Source organism: Trachurus trachurus (genome assembly GCF_905171665.1).
Source record: "Trachurus trachurus genome assembly, chromosome: 10".
NCBI lineage: Eukaryota > Metazoa > Chordata > Actinopteri > Carangiformes > Carangidae > Trachurus > Trachurus trachurus.
The window spans coordinates 11,051,924-11,067,664 of NC_139894.1; the positions used below are offsets into that span (position 1 = coordinate 11,051,924).

The 15,741-nt window shown below is 39.2% G+C and overlaps 1 protein-coding gene across 2 annotated transcripts; it reads right to left on the minus strand.

Moving 5' to 3' along the window:
• Positions 1 to 6,589: 6,589 nt before the first annotated feature.
• On the minus strand, positions 6,590 to 9,011 carry atox1 (antioxidant 1 copper chaperone). Of its 2 annotated transcripts, none has more exons than XM_083980386.1 (4): positions 8,864 to 9,011; positions 8,240 to 8,315; positions 7,525 to 7,654; positions 6,590 to 7,318 (listed from the first exon to the last, which is right to left on the minus strand). In XM_083980386.1, the coding sequence occupies exons 1-3, from the start codon at positions 8,867 to 8,869 to the stop codon at positions 7,527 to 7,529; spliced, it is 210 nt and encodes a 69-aa protein (XP_083836512.1). In that variant the 5' UTR covers positions 8,870 to 9,011; the 3' UTR covers positions 6,590 to 7,318; positions 7,525 to 7,526. The 2 variants fall into 2 exon arrangements, with proteins under 2 accessions (XP_083836512.1, XP_083836511.1); XM_083980385.1 differs by having other exon boundaries at positions 7,500 to 7,654.
• Positions 9,012 to 15,741: the final 6,730 nt, after the last annotated feature.

The following is a 15,741-nucleotide window of genomic DNA, read 5'->3' on the forward strand; positions in this document are numbered from 1 at the left end:
AGCCGTCCTCAGCCGGAGTGCTGTCGATTCTGTCACACTTTCTGTCACAGAATCATCCACAGATGAGGAGGATACGCGTACGTGGAGTCTACGCGGTCATAAAAATTTAGCTTTGCATGGACGTGTTTGGCGGACATTCACCCCTACGCTTTGAGTCCAATTCCGCGTACGTTCCGCCCAACTATGTGGGGGCCTTGAAAGGTTGGGTATCATGCTAACTTCAGTAGATTGGTTAAAAATCGGCAGAGGGAAAAGTTAACATTGGTGTTTGTTTCCATCGCTGAAGCTGTTGGTGACTGAAGAAATGAAGTCTGATGCTGAATTCATGTTTCTTCTAGACTACTAGAAGTCTAGTAAATAAATGGCTGCTAATTAATGCAAACGTTGACTATGTAATAATAGCAACAAAAGAAAAAAAGAAAAACTAAATGGAGCTCCTTTAAATCTCAATCAACAAGTCTGATTCAATTAACGAAGAAGCTTCAGTTTCAGTTTTTGGCTGCAGTTTGATGCCTCAGGATGTTTCAGTGTTCACTGGACTGGATCACACACACACACACACACACACACACACACACACACACTGAGAGCGCTGTATCTCCATACTTGTGAGGTCTTTCCATTGACTACTCTCTTGAAAGGGTGCGTGTGTGTGTGTGTGTGTGTGTGTGTGTGTGTGTGTGTGTGTGTGTGTGTGTGTGTGTGTGTGTGTGTGTGTGTGTGTGTGTGTGTGTGTGTGTGTGTGTGTGTGTGTGTGTGTCAGACTGGCAGTGAGAATGAACTTAATCCTCTAAGCTCTTGTTGGGGCTTGTCCTCTCTCTCCTCAATACGACAAAAAAAAAAAGCAGAAAGTGACCAAACTTTAAAACTAAGCAGCTGTTTGATGAGACGTTCGCTGTTCCTGTTTGTCTCATTATTTTCAATATAAAACCATTTAGAGCGGGTTTTAATGCTGAAGAAATGATAATGCTGAAATTCCTGAATACGTTTTGGTTATTAAATATGAAAAAAAAAAAAAAAAAAGTGGTGTTTCTTTCCAAATGTCCTCATGTAAACAGTGTATGAGCATGTTTCCTGCAGGTCACAGAGGTCAGAGGATGATACAACAGTCCAATTGGTTGTGTGATCAGTCGCTCTTTTATCCTTGACTCTAACAGATCTGGTCTTGGACTTGTGTTGAACTCGACTGAGGTGGTCTGATCAGACACAGAGCTGCAGCTGTCCTCACATCGGGGACAAAGTCAGGAGTGTTTTTTACCTCATCCATTTGTGTGTGTGTGTATGTGTGTCACCTCAGGGCATTTTGTCACTTAAGAGAGGGGACATTTGGCCGATCGGTTTTCCTCCCCCTGAAGTGCACGCTTCAAAGGCCGGATGAGCAGATTAGAGGTCAGGCTGGGCTCAGGACTAACTGATTTAGGAAGGTTTAGTCTTCACTCCTGAAATCCATCCTCTTTGTTTGGCCCCCATCGCCCCGCCGGCTCCGTTCCTCTCGGCGGCTTCTTCTCGCCTTTTTAATTCGTTTTTCTCCGCTCCACTGAGCTACAGAGGCCTGCAGAGGACATTAACAGTTCCTCATGTTCTGCTCAGATCACAGAATAAATGTAGTGACACAGGTGAGAAACTCTGTCTGCACCAGTCAGGAGACTCCAGACAACATCTCAGGTTTTTTCTTTTTACTTTTTTTACTTTCTTATATATTTTTATATATTATGAGAGTTTCCTGCTTATATTACCACTGCATTTCTACTTTAACACATTGTTTAGGTTCTTATTGCTCCACATGTGGTCATGGTAAAGAGACTGGACTGGAAGAAACCTGCAGACACTTTGTTGTAGTGAATCGTGAGCGTCTGCTGCCACCTACTGTTCACTCAGAGCATCACAACCTGACAGTTCACAAAGACTAAACTAAAGCATAAACACTGTTGGTCTTAGAGGCTGTAACATAACTCAGATAAAGTCAACCAGTGTGTTACTTTATTTTAATACTTTCATTATTGTATTATTATCTCATTTTTTTGTAACTCTGGGCCTCGGCTGCTGTTACTTTCTCCATTGAAGGATGAATAAAGTCTCATGTTATGTTATGTTATCTTATCTTATCTTATCTTATCTGGAATAAATATTTTTTCTTCATGTGATCAGAAAGTCTCACACGCACTCAGGAATGAAGCATACAAAGTACGTCTAAAAAATTGATCAATATGTTTTATATTTGGAAGACTTTTTTTTTTTGTATTAATAAGTGTCACCTTTAAATATCTACCACGTGTGTGCCTCCATGTCAGAACCTCATATAAACTCATTCTGACTTTGTTATAAAAGTTAAAGAGTATATGCTTGATTATTAAAGGGGCTGCAGAACAGAGGCTTTTTACAAATATATATTGTTTGCATTATTTTCAAGCTTGTGCACAAATGCAAACATTGTCTTTACAAACGCAAAATATCAAATTAAATGGACAAATGGGACATGATCAGTAAATTAACATGTTGCAGAGATTTGTAAACTCAGGTATAACATGTCCTGCTGTTTCCCGTCAATGGAAAGTTCCAGTCTGTTGTCAGTCCAATCAAAAACTCATTAACTATAACACTCAACATACAAAACAAAAGTGAGGTAACACAGACTCAACATGGCAACCTGCTGGTCAATGGTAGCTTCACAATAAAAGCAAACAGGTTGTATTTGCTTCAGCATATTAAACAAACTGTGGCCCAACAGAAGCCTGTATTTGTCAACGGGAACATACTGTATATACACATAGATTAGTCACATAGAGTATGTCAGTCGTTGAGGAAACGATGAATGCACAGTGTGTTTTTTTTCCATTTCAGAGTCACACCTGCTGAGAACAGCTGATCGCCTTCCTGAGGATGAGGTGCCTTGCTCAACGGCTTTTTGCCCCTGAACTGTGTGAACTGTGTGTGAGAGTTGTAACATGAGGAATCCAGTGTCTGTACTGACCACCCTGTTGTCTGTGGAGTTTGTGCTCTACACAATAAGTCTCTGTGCACCTGAGTGGCTGGTTCAGCCTGAGGGGGCCAGCGAGGGACTGTTCGCCCTCTGCAGCACCGAGGAAAACCTCTCCAGCTGCACCACGCGGCCGGCCTGGCTGGGTGAGTCCATGGCGCCTTCAGTGTGTTTACAAAGTATGTATATTTAATGGAAGATTTATTTTTCTCAGTATATATCTATCTTTTTATTTATCTATTTACAACCTTAACTACAAAGTGAACTAATTGCACAAATGAGGTAAATCTGGATTGCAAATTTTGTAAATAATAATATCAATAATAATTCTGGTTGTGGTGCTGTGGTATTAGGCAGCAGCTGTAAGATTTTCTGTGCATGGTCCAGATGGGGAGGTAGCATCTGGCATTTCAGGCTGTATTTAGGCCAGATTTGTGCTGTGGCTGGGTGAAATAAATTTTTCTGAGTTCATAAGATGTCTGAAAATATTGTGAAAATGCTCATGACTATTCCCAGATTCCCATGTGCAATGCTTTTGTTGGATGAGCAACATTCAAAAACCCAGATATGTGCATTTAACTATCATAGACATATAGGAATATAGAGAAATAAGATTAAGATCTTTAGATTAAGATGCTTTTATTGTCATTGTAGGCCTATATCATACAACGAAATTTCCATTTGAGGCATTCCCAGATAATAGCAGCATTTAAAATAATGTTAATAATAATAATAATTCATCCATATATAAATCCATAAATAGTTGCTATTTACACTAAAATTAAAGAAACTAAAAAGATAAATCAATTATGGAGTACTGGATGGTTTCTTGCACTATTACAGTCAAGAGGGGGACCAGTTGTTTAGTTGTTTTGGTTTCTTTTTCTGTGTTGATAAGTTTAATATATTAAACTTTCCACCTGCAGGAAACTACAGTTTGTCCTGGATGTTTCTGGCTGTGTCCTGCCTGCTGTCTCTGACCGCGGTGCTCACCGTCAGACCTGCTCTGAGCGGTGGGAGGAAGGCCGTCGTCACCCTCATCCTCAACCTCATCTCTGGTACAACACCCCACTGACTCAAGCTGTAGGCTACATACGGACAAACATATCTTTATTCAGCAAATCCATCTAGCCAGTTATTAGCAGGAGAGCTCCCCAGGACAAACACAGTCCTTACCTTATCCCCGTTTAAACAGAAAAGAGCTTTTTTCTCTCTTTTCCTTTCTTTCTTTCTTTCTTTCTTTCTTTCTTTCAAAAGACATTCATCTCTCAGCCTTCAAGTTTTATGTTTTAGCTTTAGCCTTTTTCAAAATTGTCTCAGCAGTTTATTCAGCTAATACAGCATTGTTTCAACAATTTCTTCAGCTCATTCAGCAAGCGTTCAGCTGCTTTCAGCATTCACACGCATTTCCTGCAGGATATGCTTTCTTTTTCGAGTTTACTACTAATATTTATTCACAATTTCATTCATACAACTGACATCTGATACCTCACTCTTTAATTTCTTCTGAATTTAGGGGAATTAAGACCAGATGTACGTTTGATTTGGAAAAATGTTGGGACAAAAATCTGAATGTGGGAGTAAAGTAAGAGTTAAATGTCTTGGTCAACAGCACTATATATTTAACAAACTATTATGTATTTACAGTAATAAAGGGTTAAACTAGTGAGACCTTCAGTGTAAACTGTGGTATAAAAGGTCAAATCAGTGACATTAAAGAGTAACTCATCTCCATCCTCCCCTCCACAGTGGCCCTGTGTGCCGGCTCTCTGATCGCCTTCCTGGTGTTCATCGAGCAGCAGGAGCCTCAGTGGCTGCAGCACCTCGGCTGGACCTTCTACATCTGCTGCGCCGCCCTCCTGTACGCCACGCTGGTGACGGTGCTGCTGGGAGTCATCACCGGCGACGGGGGGCGGGTCGAACCGGCTGTGAGAGGAGCGGGGGTGGATCTGTCTGTGATAGCAGCCTGATGATGTAGAGATGACACATGATGGATGCACTGTACAATGATGCTGTATTCACATTATAAAACGTTGTCTCTTGTTTGCTCAGGAAAGCAATGTAAAATATGAAGCTCTGTAATGTTTTCAACTTTTAATTCCTGTTCCTTCCTCTGTTTTCTGTTTCTTCTGCTGTTGTAGATCAATAAATCGATTATGTTCTCTTGTGGTATTGTAACCTAAAATATACAAATATATGGTTAAGTAAAAAAGCTGCTTGTTGCATTGAGATCTCAGATTGCTGGACCTCAGTCTCAATTGAATGAGATAGTAAATGATTTTTTCAGATATTTGCATTTGATGAATTAATCAAACAGCTGATTATATTTCTGATGTGACAGTCTTAAAGTTTTCAATATTTTTCTGCCTCCAGCTGGTTCATTTTCTCCTGAGTCAAAGTCAAAGTCGGAGTTTAAATATCTGAGTCTCAACTAGAAAATCGTCGATATCATCAATGTATTTATTTTTAGGAGCTGAAAGATGAAGGAGAGGAAGATCATACTGATCACACAGTGCCACCTGGTGGCTGATCATTATGTTACTTCATTACTGTAAGTGATGTTCACAATCAATACATAAAATAAATCTGCATGTGATATTCAAGTGTGTGCATACTGACTTGACACAACTTACACTAGTTATGGTCTGTGAGAGATGGCCGCTCTTGTTGGCCGAGACACATTTGCTTCGATACCCCCAGGCCATCACTTCACTAAATTCTCAATAACTCCATGAACATGTTTGCACCATCTTTGCTGTTTTAATGGTCCTATCGTTGTCTTATGACATCCTTACATCAATTTCTAATATGTGTCATGATGTTCTACATCTATTTTCATTTTAACACGTGGATGTCTATGGATGTGTTGTTTTTTCCTTAACCATGTGAAATGTTGGTGTGCACCTTAGGAGTAGCATCTCCAACCTTGCTGTACTAGTGCAATAACACTAAACAAAACACAACTCCGTACAGTTGTGTCCCTCATTCTTTCCCAGAATGAGGGGATCAATTAGCTCCATAAAATGCTTCTTTATAAAACAAAAATTGATATTTATATAACTGCACACCTTATCTATACAGCATAAAGACAGGGAGCACGGGAAGGGAAATTATCTCTAACTAAGACAGATCTGGCTTAGAGGCCTTATCCCTCCAACACACGACTCCTTATTCTATTCTTACAGTTAATTACCTATATATGTGGTTAAATATATTCCTGTTCAGTGACTATGTACTCATTGCAGTGCCACCAACAAACACAGTTATGTGAAACCTATTAGAAGGTTCACAACTGTACAGTACTACCACTCCGAGTATTTCATTAATGTTGAATTATCCAAACCACTGATCTGTCAATCACTTTCAATACATATTATTAAATTAATTCAAGTGATACTGTGTCTGAAAAATCTCATACTGCCGACATTGTGTGATTCTGACTACACAACTTTGTCAACAATCTTATGTTTTTCAATATCTTGCATATAATCGATCTGTGATTCAGAGGTTCCACTTTGATCCAACAATATGATGTGGTGTTTTCACTTGTGAATGACTGATCTTAATATTGGTATCTCTCCTGATGAATCAATTCACACAGAGGAATAAGACTGAGGCAGAACTGATTTAATTTTATTTCCCCTGTTTGCACAGAAAATATAAAGACAGATGATTACAAAAAACAAAAACCCAGGAGAAGATAGTTGTGTTTTCATCAAATTACACAACAAACATCTAAATTAACATGATTTACTTGATTTGTGGTGTTAGTCAATCATTGTAGTGTAAACTGTGTTGAAACATTTTTTTCAAATCAAAGTCCAGCAGGTGTTTGAGAAAGGAAGAGACTGATGTTTCCCCCCTTAGTGCAGATCTACAGGCGTCTTATGCAACAATACTGAGACAAAAGTTTTACAAACCAGGGAATGTACTTTAAACACATGAAAGTAAGTCTGCGCCTTGTTCTTTATGGTCAAATCTTACACAAAGACAAGTCAACAAGTTGGAAGAACACTTTTAGTAACTATCCAGGTGAAGCTGCTGAGTTGGAGGAGAGAGAAATGGATCATGTACAAACCAGAGGATGTCAAATAAAGTGCTGAACGAGCACCAGCATCGTCAGTGTTTTTTGGTTTTTGTTTTGTCATCAATCCTCCAAGCGCAGTCAGCTCCGACCTTGTAAATCACAACACTGAGAGAGGATCTGCATCCAAGGGGATTTTTTGTGCGTGTAAGCTGCAGTAGGGTTGGCACCAGGTGGGAGGAGGAGGAGGAGGAGGATCCATCAGATTCTTCTTCACAAGAAAATAATTTAACTTCCAGTATAAACGTTCACTCCCCCTAAAAAAACACACACACACAAACACAGATGAAAACTAACAAGTCTCCCTATGTTGTCATCTGATTCAGGAAATGTTTGTAGAAGACAATACATGATGACATAAACATAAACTGTGGGGAAATAAATATAAATCTATGAGTTGTCAGGGGAAAAAAATGGACTTTAACATCATCATGTCACCTGTTCTACATGAGCAGAGTCAGACCTTCACTCCTTCACGCCGTTGTACTTGACGTCCTTCCCACATTTCTTCAGTGTCTCCGTGAGAACCTCCACATCCTTGTCGGACTCGATCCAAACCAGTTTGTTAGGCAGGTCGATCTCAAACTTCACATCTGAAGAGCAGAGAAAACAGAAAGGGCTCTTTGTTTAACTCCAGGAAGTAGAGTTAGGCATCGCCGCTATAGTTATGATAGTGTTGTATGGGTAAATAAAATAATTAAGATATATTGAATTAAAAGGAAAAAGAAAGGTTATCAGAACTGGGAGTTAATCCAGAACAAAATAAAAGGAAAAACTAGTAAAACAGCTTAAAATGTGTAAACATAAATAAAGAGGGATCTATAAAGAGCCAGACTACAAAGGAAGGTCTTGAGTTTGCCTTTAAAAATAACAACACAATCTCTGCCCTCATTTAACATTTAGCTGAAGTCAATAAAAGTTTAAAAACTGCCTCTGCATCAGATGACTCGCTGGCTGACACAACAACTCAGAGCCAAGAAGTCATGAGGTTGTTATGATGCAAGGCGCCTTTGAAAATGTGCAAGACAAGACAAAGGGAGAGAGCTGTCGGCTATTTGGGGTTAGCTGGTTTACATTCACTTAAATGCTCCACATGTTGCTATTGTGAAGAGAGGACTCAGAATAAATTACAAAAGTATTTTGGGTCATACAGTTTGAAGAAGAAAGAAGAGTCTCACCTCCCAGTTTGTTGAGCACTCTGGTTACAGCTCCAGAGCATCCTTCACATGTCATCGCCACCTCAAACTCGTGCTTCTGTTAGAAAGAAAGAGACAGAGAGACAGAGATTTAATCATTTAATCTTATCTCATTGTGTGTTTACTTTTATGATAGTTATCATGATATAACACCTCAGCTGCAGCACATACACAATAAATAACTGTCAATCACTGAGTTCAGATTAGCTGCAATTAATGTAAGAAACAATATGGGGCCATAACTGTTATATTTGATGATTAAACTGACTTTTAGTTTGATTTATTGATTAGCTTACATCATGGAAAAGTTACAAATTGCTGAAATGTTACAACTACACTGCGTCACAGTGAATTAATCATGTGTATTGTGAATTGATAATTCACACGAACCTCTAGATTTACGCTGCAGCTCGATAATAATCAATGCTGGAATGAACAGAGCTTATCATAGAAGTGATCGGTAATTTACAATCAACATAACAAAGACAAGTTTTGACAGTTAGCTTGTTGGCTATTTAGCATTCAGCAAATGAAACAGCTAGCTCGATTCAAGCTAAAACTTCACAACACAACAAAATAAACTAATGCAAGAATGAATAAACTCACAGTCATGGTTGAAGTGATGAGTCACAACTCGCTGTCACGGCCAACTGTGGACTTTCGCCTCCGACGGTCTCGCAATAGCTGCAAAATCTGAGAAATGTCCAGTACCTGATTAACCGGTTAGCGTCAAGCTAGCGTCCATCTATTAGCAGCAAGACTTCCGGTGTGTGACAAAATAAAATGCAGGACTTCCGGTGTGTGACAAAATTAAATAGATACTTTTATGTCTATATATTTATATAAAGAATTAATTATAACAGATACAAAATAAAACAAATTATATTTAGGAAGAGCTGTATTCGCTAAACATCAAGCCTCAGGGAGCACTGGCATAAAAGCCTGTACCGCTTTAAAATTGTTTGTACATTTTATGGTATTATTGTAGTAATCGGTGTCTCTTTGTTTTGTTTTGTATTGTACATTTCTTTCCTTTAATTGGAACATGAGTCTGCAATAAAGCTATGATGATGATGATGATGATGATGATGATGATGATGATGATGATGATGATGATGATGGAGTTGTGTTAAAAGGAACATCGCTTTGAATTATGAAAAATCACATTTGTCGACCTATCTGAACGCCTCTAAATATGTTTTCATTTAGGGCCTACATTTTAAAGATTAAAGAAAAGAAGAAAAAAAAATTTTTCTTCACTTCCGCTCTAATTGTGGCTAACTTGACGGGCAGCCAACGCTCGCTCATGTGACTGTCCTATGTCTTTTTGTTTCGATTTTTTCTGATTTCCAAAACCTCAAGTTTCTTTGGTTATTTGAGCACTTGAGAATAAATGAAAAACAAATAGTGCAGAGAACTCAAAAGTGTAGGCAAAGTGTAGCCTGGCTGCCCCGGTTTTTAAACCAAGCGCTTCCATTCGGCTAAATTCTTTCAAAATAAAAGTCAGCTCATTAGGACTACTAATGATTACGGAATAGCCTACAATTAATAATTGGGCTAAATCATAGACTGTATATAAAAAGGGCTAAAGTGATACTGTTTTATTGGATTGTCTTATTTGTTGCTCCAACTAGATGTATATATTTTCAGTTTAAATTCAAGTTAAGCATAAAAAAGACAGAAAAAAGAGAGAAAGCACTCAAGAAGAACAACACAGACTGAGGTCTACTATTCATATAACATAGACAACACAAACTTTAAAATTTCATAGATAAAGATTGATTGATTTCATTATATTCTTTACAGATTAAAATGTATTCTAACATTAAAAACCGCATTTTGGAGTTCATTGACAGAACATTTGGAGACACTGATTGATTAATTGATTATTGATTGGCTAAATTACCTCCAGGCACTGATTGATTATTGATACTCTTACCTCCAATTTACTTGACGCCAGGCGGCGCCACGTGCATGTTAAAGTCCACCAGCTGTGTAAACACCTGTGTCACGGAACTCCTGCAACCGAGACGTTTCTATGACCCCTGCGGCTTTCGGTAGTTTTTGTCGCCGCCCTTCGCCTTCAACGTGGTGACGTCGTCAGGTCGCTGTGACGTCTGTGACAACAACAGGTGAACGGGAGTCAGCGCAGCGCGTGAGTGACTGAGAGAGACGGACGGTGGAGAGCTCGAGCTCCGGTGAGGACATCATCACGGCGGGAGAAAACAGCACACGAGGAGAGGGACGGAGACAGAAAGGTAAACATTATACCTCATTTCTCTGTCATCGTGTCCCGTGATGTTCATTTAAAATCACAGACCAGCCGCAGCATCGTCTCGTGAACCCGAGACCACCCGCGTGCTCTGCCGCAGTTCGTTCTCAGACATGGTGGAAAAACAGAAATAAATCAAAAAGCACAGTCTTTATAACCTTGGTTGCCGCCCACATCTATTCTCTCTCATAATATTATAAATTAATCAACATAAAATAAAAAAAACAGATCGATGTTTCGCTGTTGCTGCCTGGTGTTGTTTATTTCCCCTAAATAAAAAAGAAAAGAAAAAAGAAAACACCATGCTACCTACTGGATTTCAAACGGGCAGTTTACTGTTGCTAAGATACCGTTCATCTGGTAATGATGACGCCTAACACTATGTTTGATTAAAATATTGTTTAATTTTAGGGCTAAAATATGAAATTATTAGCCTATGATGTCCACCTGTTGAGTATGAGGCTGAAATCATAAATATGTCCATATACAACATTCCGCCCATACAACTGAGTAGCCTATGTGTCAATAAATGATACCAAACAGAAACAAATGAACATGTGTGTGTAGTCATCTGTACATGTATTTCCAGTTTCCAAAACCTGTTTAAATGTTCAATTTGTCATCGGTTTGAAGTTATTTGGGGGTTGCACAGCTGTCCACTTATTTCAGAGACTCCTAAATGGATATTTACTATGTTGTGCATTTAATATGTTTCTCCTTTGTAGCCTCACTTGCCACTATTTTGGGTAAATGATGAATGGTTGTAGAGACAGATTTACTTTATTCAAACTAACATAAAATACATAAGAAGGCACACCATACAATAGCTAAATATGTGTTATGGGACCAGGATTATGAACATAACTAAAAAGCAGAGAGTTTGTGAATTGTATGTATATTTTACCGGCACTGATGCTTTAACATAAATAATCTATCCAACTGCTAAAAAATAGTTATTTGAGTTATAAGTTGTTGTTTTTTTTGTAGTAAATGGGGCAGACAGGAAGTTCAGCTGGATGAGACACAGACAGAGGTTCACTCCAGATGTAGACAGATGGAAAGATAAACAACACTGATGTGTAAGGAGATGTTTAGTCTGTCTGAATTTGTTTGTTGCAGTTGTCCGGTGATAAGGAAGTGGAGGGTACCACCAGGATGTGTCCGTCTCCTTCGCGAGTCATCAGAGGAACCACGCCAAGAGACGAAACATAAGACATGTGGGTATCACTACTGTGACTTATCACCATCAGTCTGGTCACAGTCCTGGTTCATCTTCTTTGAAAACGAGTTTGCTTCCTTTTACATATTTACATTCACCACACTCGGATTTCCTCTTAAGTTCCCAATTTTCCAAACAAGGTGTTTACATGTGCAGGAATATTCCAGGACGTTACTCAGCATATTGTTGTAATAGTTGTGCTAGCAGCATCAAAACCTCATGGCGTAGGGTAGTAGGCACGTTCTTTGTCCCCACTGTGGTGTCATAATATTCATTTTTATTATAGCATGAAGCAAATCTCATAATAGAAGTCATGTTTCTATTAGTTTAACAGCTCTAAACCAGGGCACACTTAACTAAGAAGTTGGCAACTGCTGAAAAAGCTGCAAAAACTCCAGTTTTGACTAAACTGTTGTTTGGCACCGTCTTCGTAATGTGGTCCTATTCAGTTAATTATTAGAGTGCAGTAGTAAACCTTGTCACTGTGATATCACTTTACCAGAAACCCAATAACCAAGCAAACAACGTTAATCCAAAACAAGCCAAATGACACGGTGTCAAGTTGTGATCACACCCTTAATCTGCTGTCACACACAAACGCAGTCAACCAACCAAAATAATTCCTTTACTCATCCAGCGTCAGTAATCCTGTGAGGTTGACTAAGCAGACAGGACATAATCACCATGCTTTCATTTTCAGCTTTGTTTGTTTGTTGTTTAACCTGCAGCAGGATGAAGTTAAAGTATGTCTTAAAAGTCCAGGAAGTAGCCCAACCCTGCAATTACTCAACATATAAATTCTTATCGAATCATCAACTCTCCTTTGCAAGAAGTGTAAAGTTGCATATGTTAAACAGAATCTATTCAGCTGCACTCATTCCATGACAAAGTGCACTGAATTACAATCTGCAAGGATGTACTGTAAGCAAAAATCCTGGCACCCAAGGTTGAATTGACCAGCATCACTCCTTTTTGTTATGTTTTTTGTATCTATGTTTTTGCTTTTATTGATGTGTGCGACAGTGTAAAGACGACAGGAAATGAAGTGAGAGAGAAAGACAGAGAGGATAACATGCGACAAATGTCCTTGGATTGACTCCAGCAGACTGAGGATGTTGTGGTTCGTGGTCAGGGCGTCTCTCTTTGGCGGATGAACTATGTGAAACCTGCATATTCTAATACCAATTCGGTATCTACAATGATAATACTAAGTTGAACCTGAATGGTTGGATGTTCAAGTCTTCAACATCTTCATTGGTTTTTCCAGCCCGAGCCGAGGCAGATTTCTGCTTTCTATTTTCTTCTTGGAAAAAGCCTCAGATAAGAATTAGCTCTGTGCGTCATGCAACTCAAGTCAAAACTCAAAACCCCTCTCTCTGCTGCGAGACACCTTAACTTATTGTGACATGAACACAAGTCAGCTGACACAAAAATCCAGCCGGGCAGCATTCCTCCCCGACATGCTGATATGATGAAGCAGATTAGCCGCTGCCTCCTTCATTCCTGATTCAACGAGTCTGACGGCCATGAATTCCTTCATTGTCTCCGGCTGCGTTCATGCTAACATCATGTTCTAATTATTCTCATAGTAGACGCATCCTGAGGCGGCCTTTACAATCTGTAGGTTTGGTTCGTTTATGCTCTTCTGTGAAGAAAAGTAGTGAAAATGACAAAACACTCGTGGGTTAGAAACAATAAATCTTAGTAACCTGCATGTAAAACAGCACATTTCAGTTTTTTATACAATTTTAATTCTTTAGAAACAAGAATACACATAAACAAAGGTCACACGCATTGACAGCAAAAGCTTATTTGCATTACTTGACACAAGATGGGCCTTTAAACAGAAAACAAAGTCTAGTATTGATGACGGCCTCTGTCAGTGTGGTGGGAGACAACAGTGATAAAACCCAAAAGAAGTTAGGATTGCATCAACTGGTTGCTGTGTGCCAAATAAGAGATTTTCTGTTTTGACTGAAGGTTTACTTACAGATCATGAGGTATGAGGGTTTTATCTTTGGGCCAAAACATGAACTGACACACTCTCAGTCTAAACTGAGATGCCAGTCGATGTCTGTTTGTCTATCCCTTTTATCTACTGGATGATGATATTGGATGGGTTGGTTTGAGTATTTCTACAGACATTGATCGTCCTCTGAGACTGAACTATATTGACTTTAGTGATCCTTAATTGAATTTCCCTCTAGTGCCACCAGCTGGTTGACTTAGTTTTCTTGGATTTTAGTGAAACAGTTGGATGGATGATCATGGTATTTGATTGATATTCATGGTGCACAGAGGATGAATCATAAAGGCTTTTGGTGATGAAGGTTTTCACTTGTCCAGTGAAGTAGCTAAACCTTTTTCTTTTCTTTTTTTGTGATCATTTTTTTATTGGATTTTTTCATTTTTTTGGAAAGAAAACTGAGATGTGGCAGGCAGTAAATGTGCAAAAAACAAACAAACAACCAAAAGAAGCAAAAAAAACAAAACGAAAATGAAAAACATAGATTGATAGAAAAGCACAATTATTGAATTACTGATAGAGATACTGTTAACATTAATAGAAATAATAAATCAACAACATAAACATTAAAACTTCCATGTTGTCCATTTTAAAGTTCTTCAGATCCTATATTAGAGGCACCGAGAATGGTAAATGGTAAATGGTAAATGGCCTGTATTTATATAGCGCTTTACTATACCTGTAACGATACCCAAAGCGCTTTACAGTACATCACATTCACCCATTCACACACACATTCACACACTGACGGCGGAAGCTGCCATGCAAGGCGCGAACCACGACCCATCAGGAGCAAGGTGGGTAAGGTGTCTTGCCCAAGGACACTACGGCAGCAACCGGGACAGAGCGGGATTCGAACCGCCAACCCTCTGATCATTGGACGACCCGCTCTACCACCTGAGCCACTGCCGCCCCGAGAAGTATTTGAGACAAAACAGCAGCTAAACATTTAGGTAAAAACATGTAGTGCTGCAGATATCCTGACTTTTCTTACAGCACCTGTTTTATAACAAATTATCCCAACGACTGTTTGACAGATTGCATTTATCACATTTGTGCAGGTTGAGTTGTAATAGCTTTATTTATCGCACAACTGTGACATAATATCTGTAAAAGCCAATAACACTCCCATTAACTTAACTTACTTACTTTTTATTTACTTGTTATTTAGCGCTCTTGCAAGCTTATGTCTTAGTTGTCTATGTCTAACCTGTAGCATGCTGACATGCCAAACTAAGAAGATTAATGTAGTGATAATCAGCACACTAGCTTGGTTTAATCTTATATAATGTATAGCAATCCTGAGCCTTTATACAGCTGCTTGTCTTGACCTTTTTTTTTAAGCACAACAAGCTAATTTCCATCCTCTCTTATTATGTACTTTAAGTATAACACAGAATAAACAAAATGTGTTTGCACACGTAGGCGCCTCCAGGAGAAGTCACAGTTTACTAGTGAATGAATGTGACTTTCATACTGCACGTCCCTCTTAACTTTCATTTTCATGCATTTTTAACGTCCAGCTGCTGCTCAGCGGGTGCATGGTTTACTTTAGTTGTTTGAGATAAACTTTGCACACAACCAGGATGAACCTTTTTATTCCAGATGAAAAAATTCCCAAAGGACGTTGTGAAGCCATGAATCTTTCTCTTTCACCTTCCACCAGTAAATCCAGACAATCCCTTTTCAATTGGAAGAGGATGGTACGTCCCGCTGGGCCTTTGTTTCCCCCGAGAGGAAAACTTCAATCACTTCAGCAACGTGCCGCCTTCATTGGTCCCTCTGCAGTTCCATGAGGCCTCTCGAGGTGTCGCCTGATTGGTCCTTCGTTCCCCCCTTGCAAGACGTGTCGGCCAATCGGCCTCCGCCTGGGTGAGCGCCACTTCCTTTTTCCCACCAGCTGCTGCAGTCAATCAGCTTATTCAGCAGCATGAGTGTGTGAATGTGTGTGTGCATGTGTTTGAGTG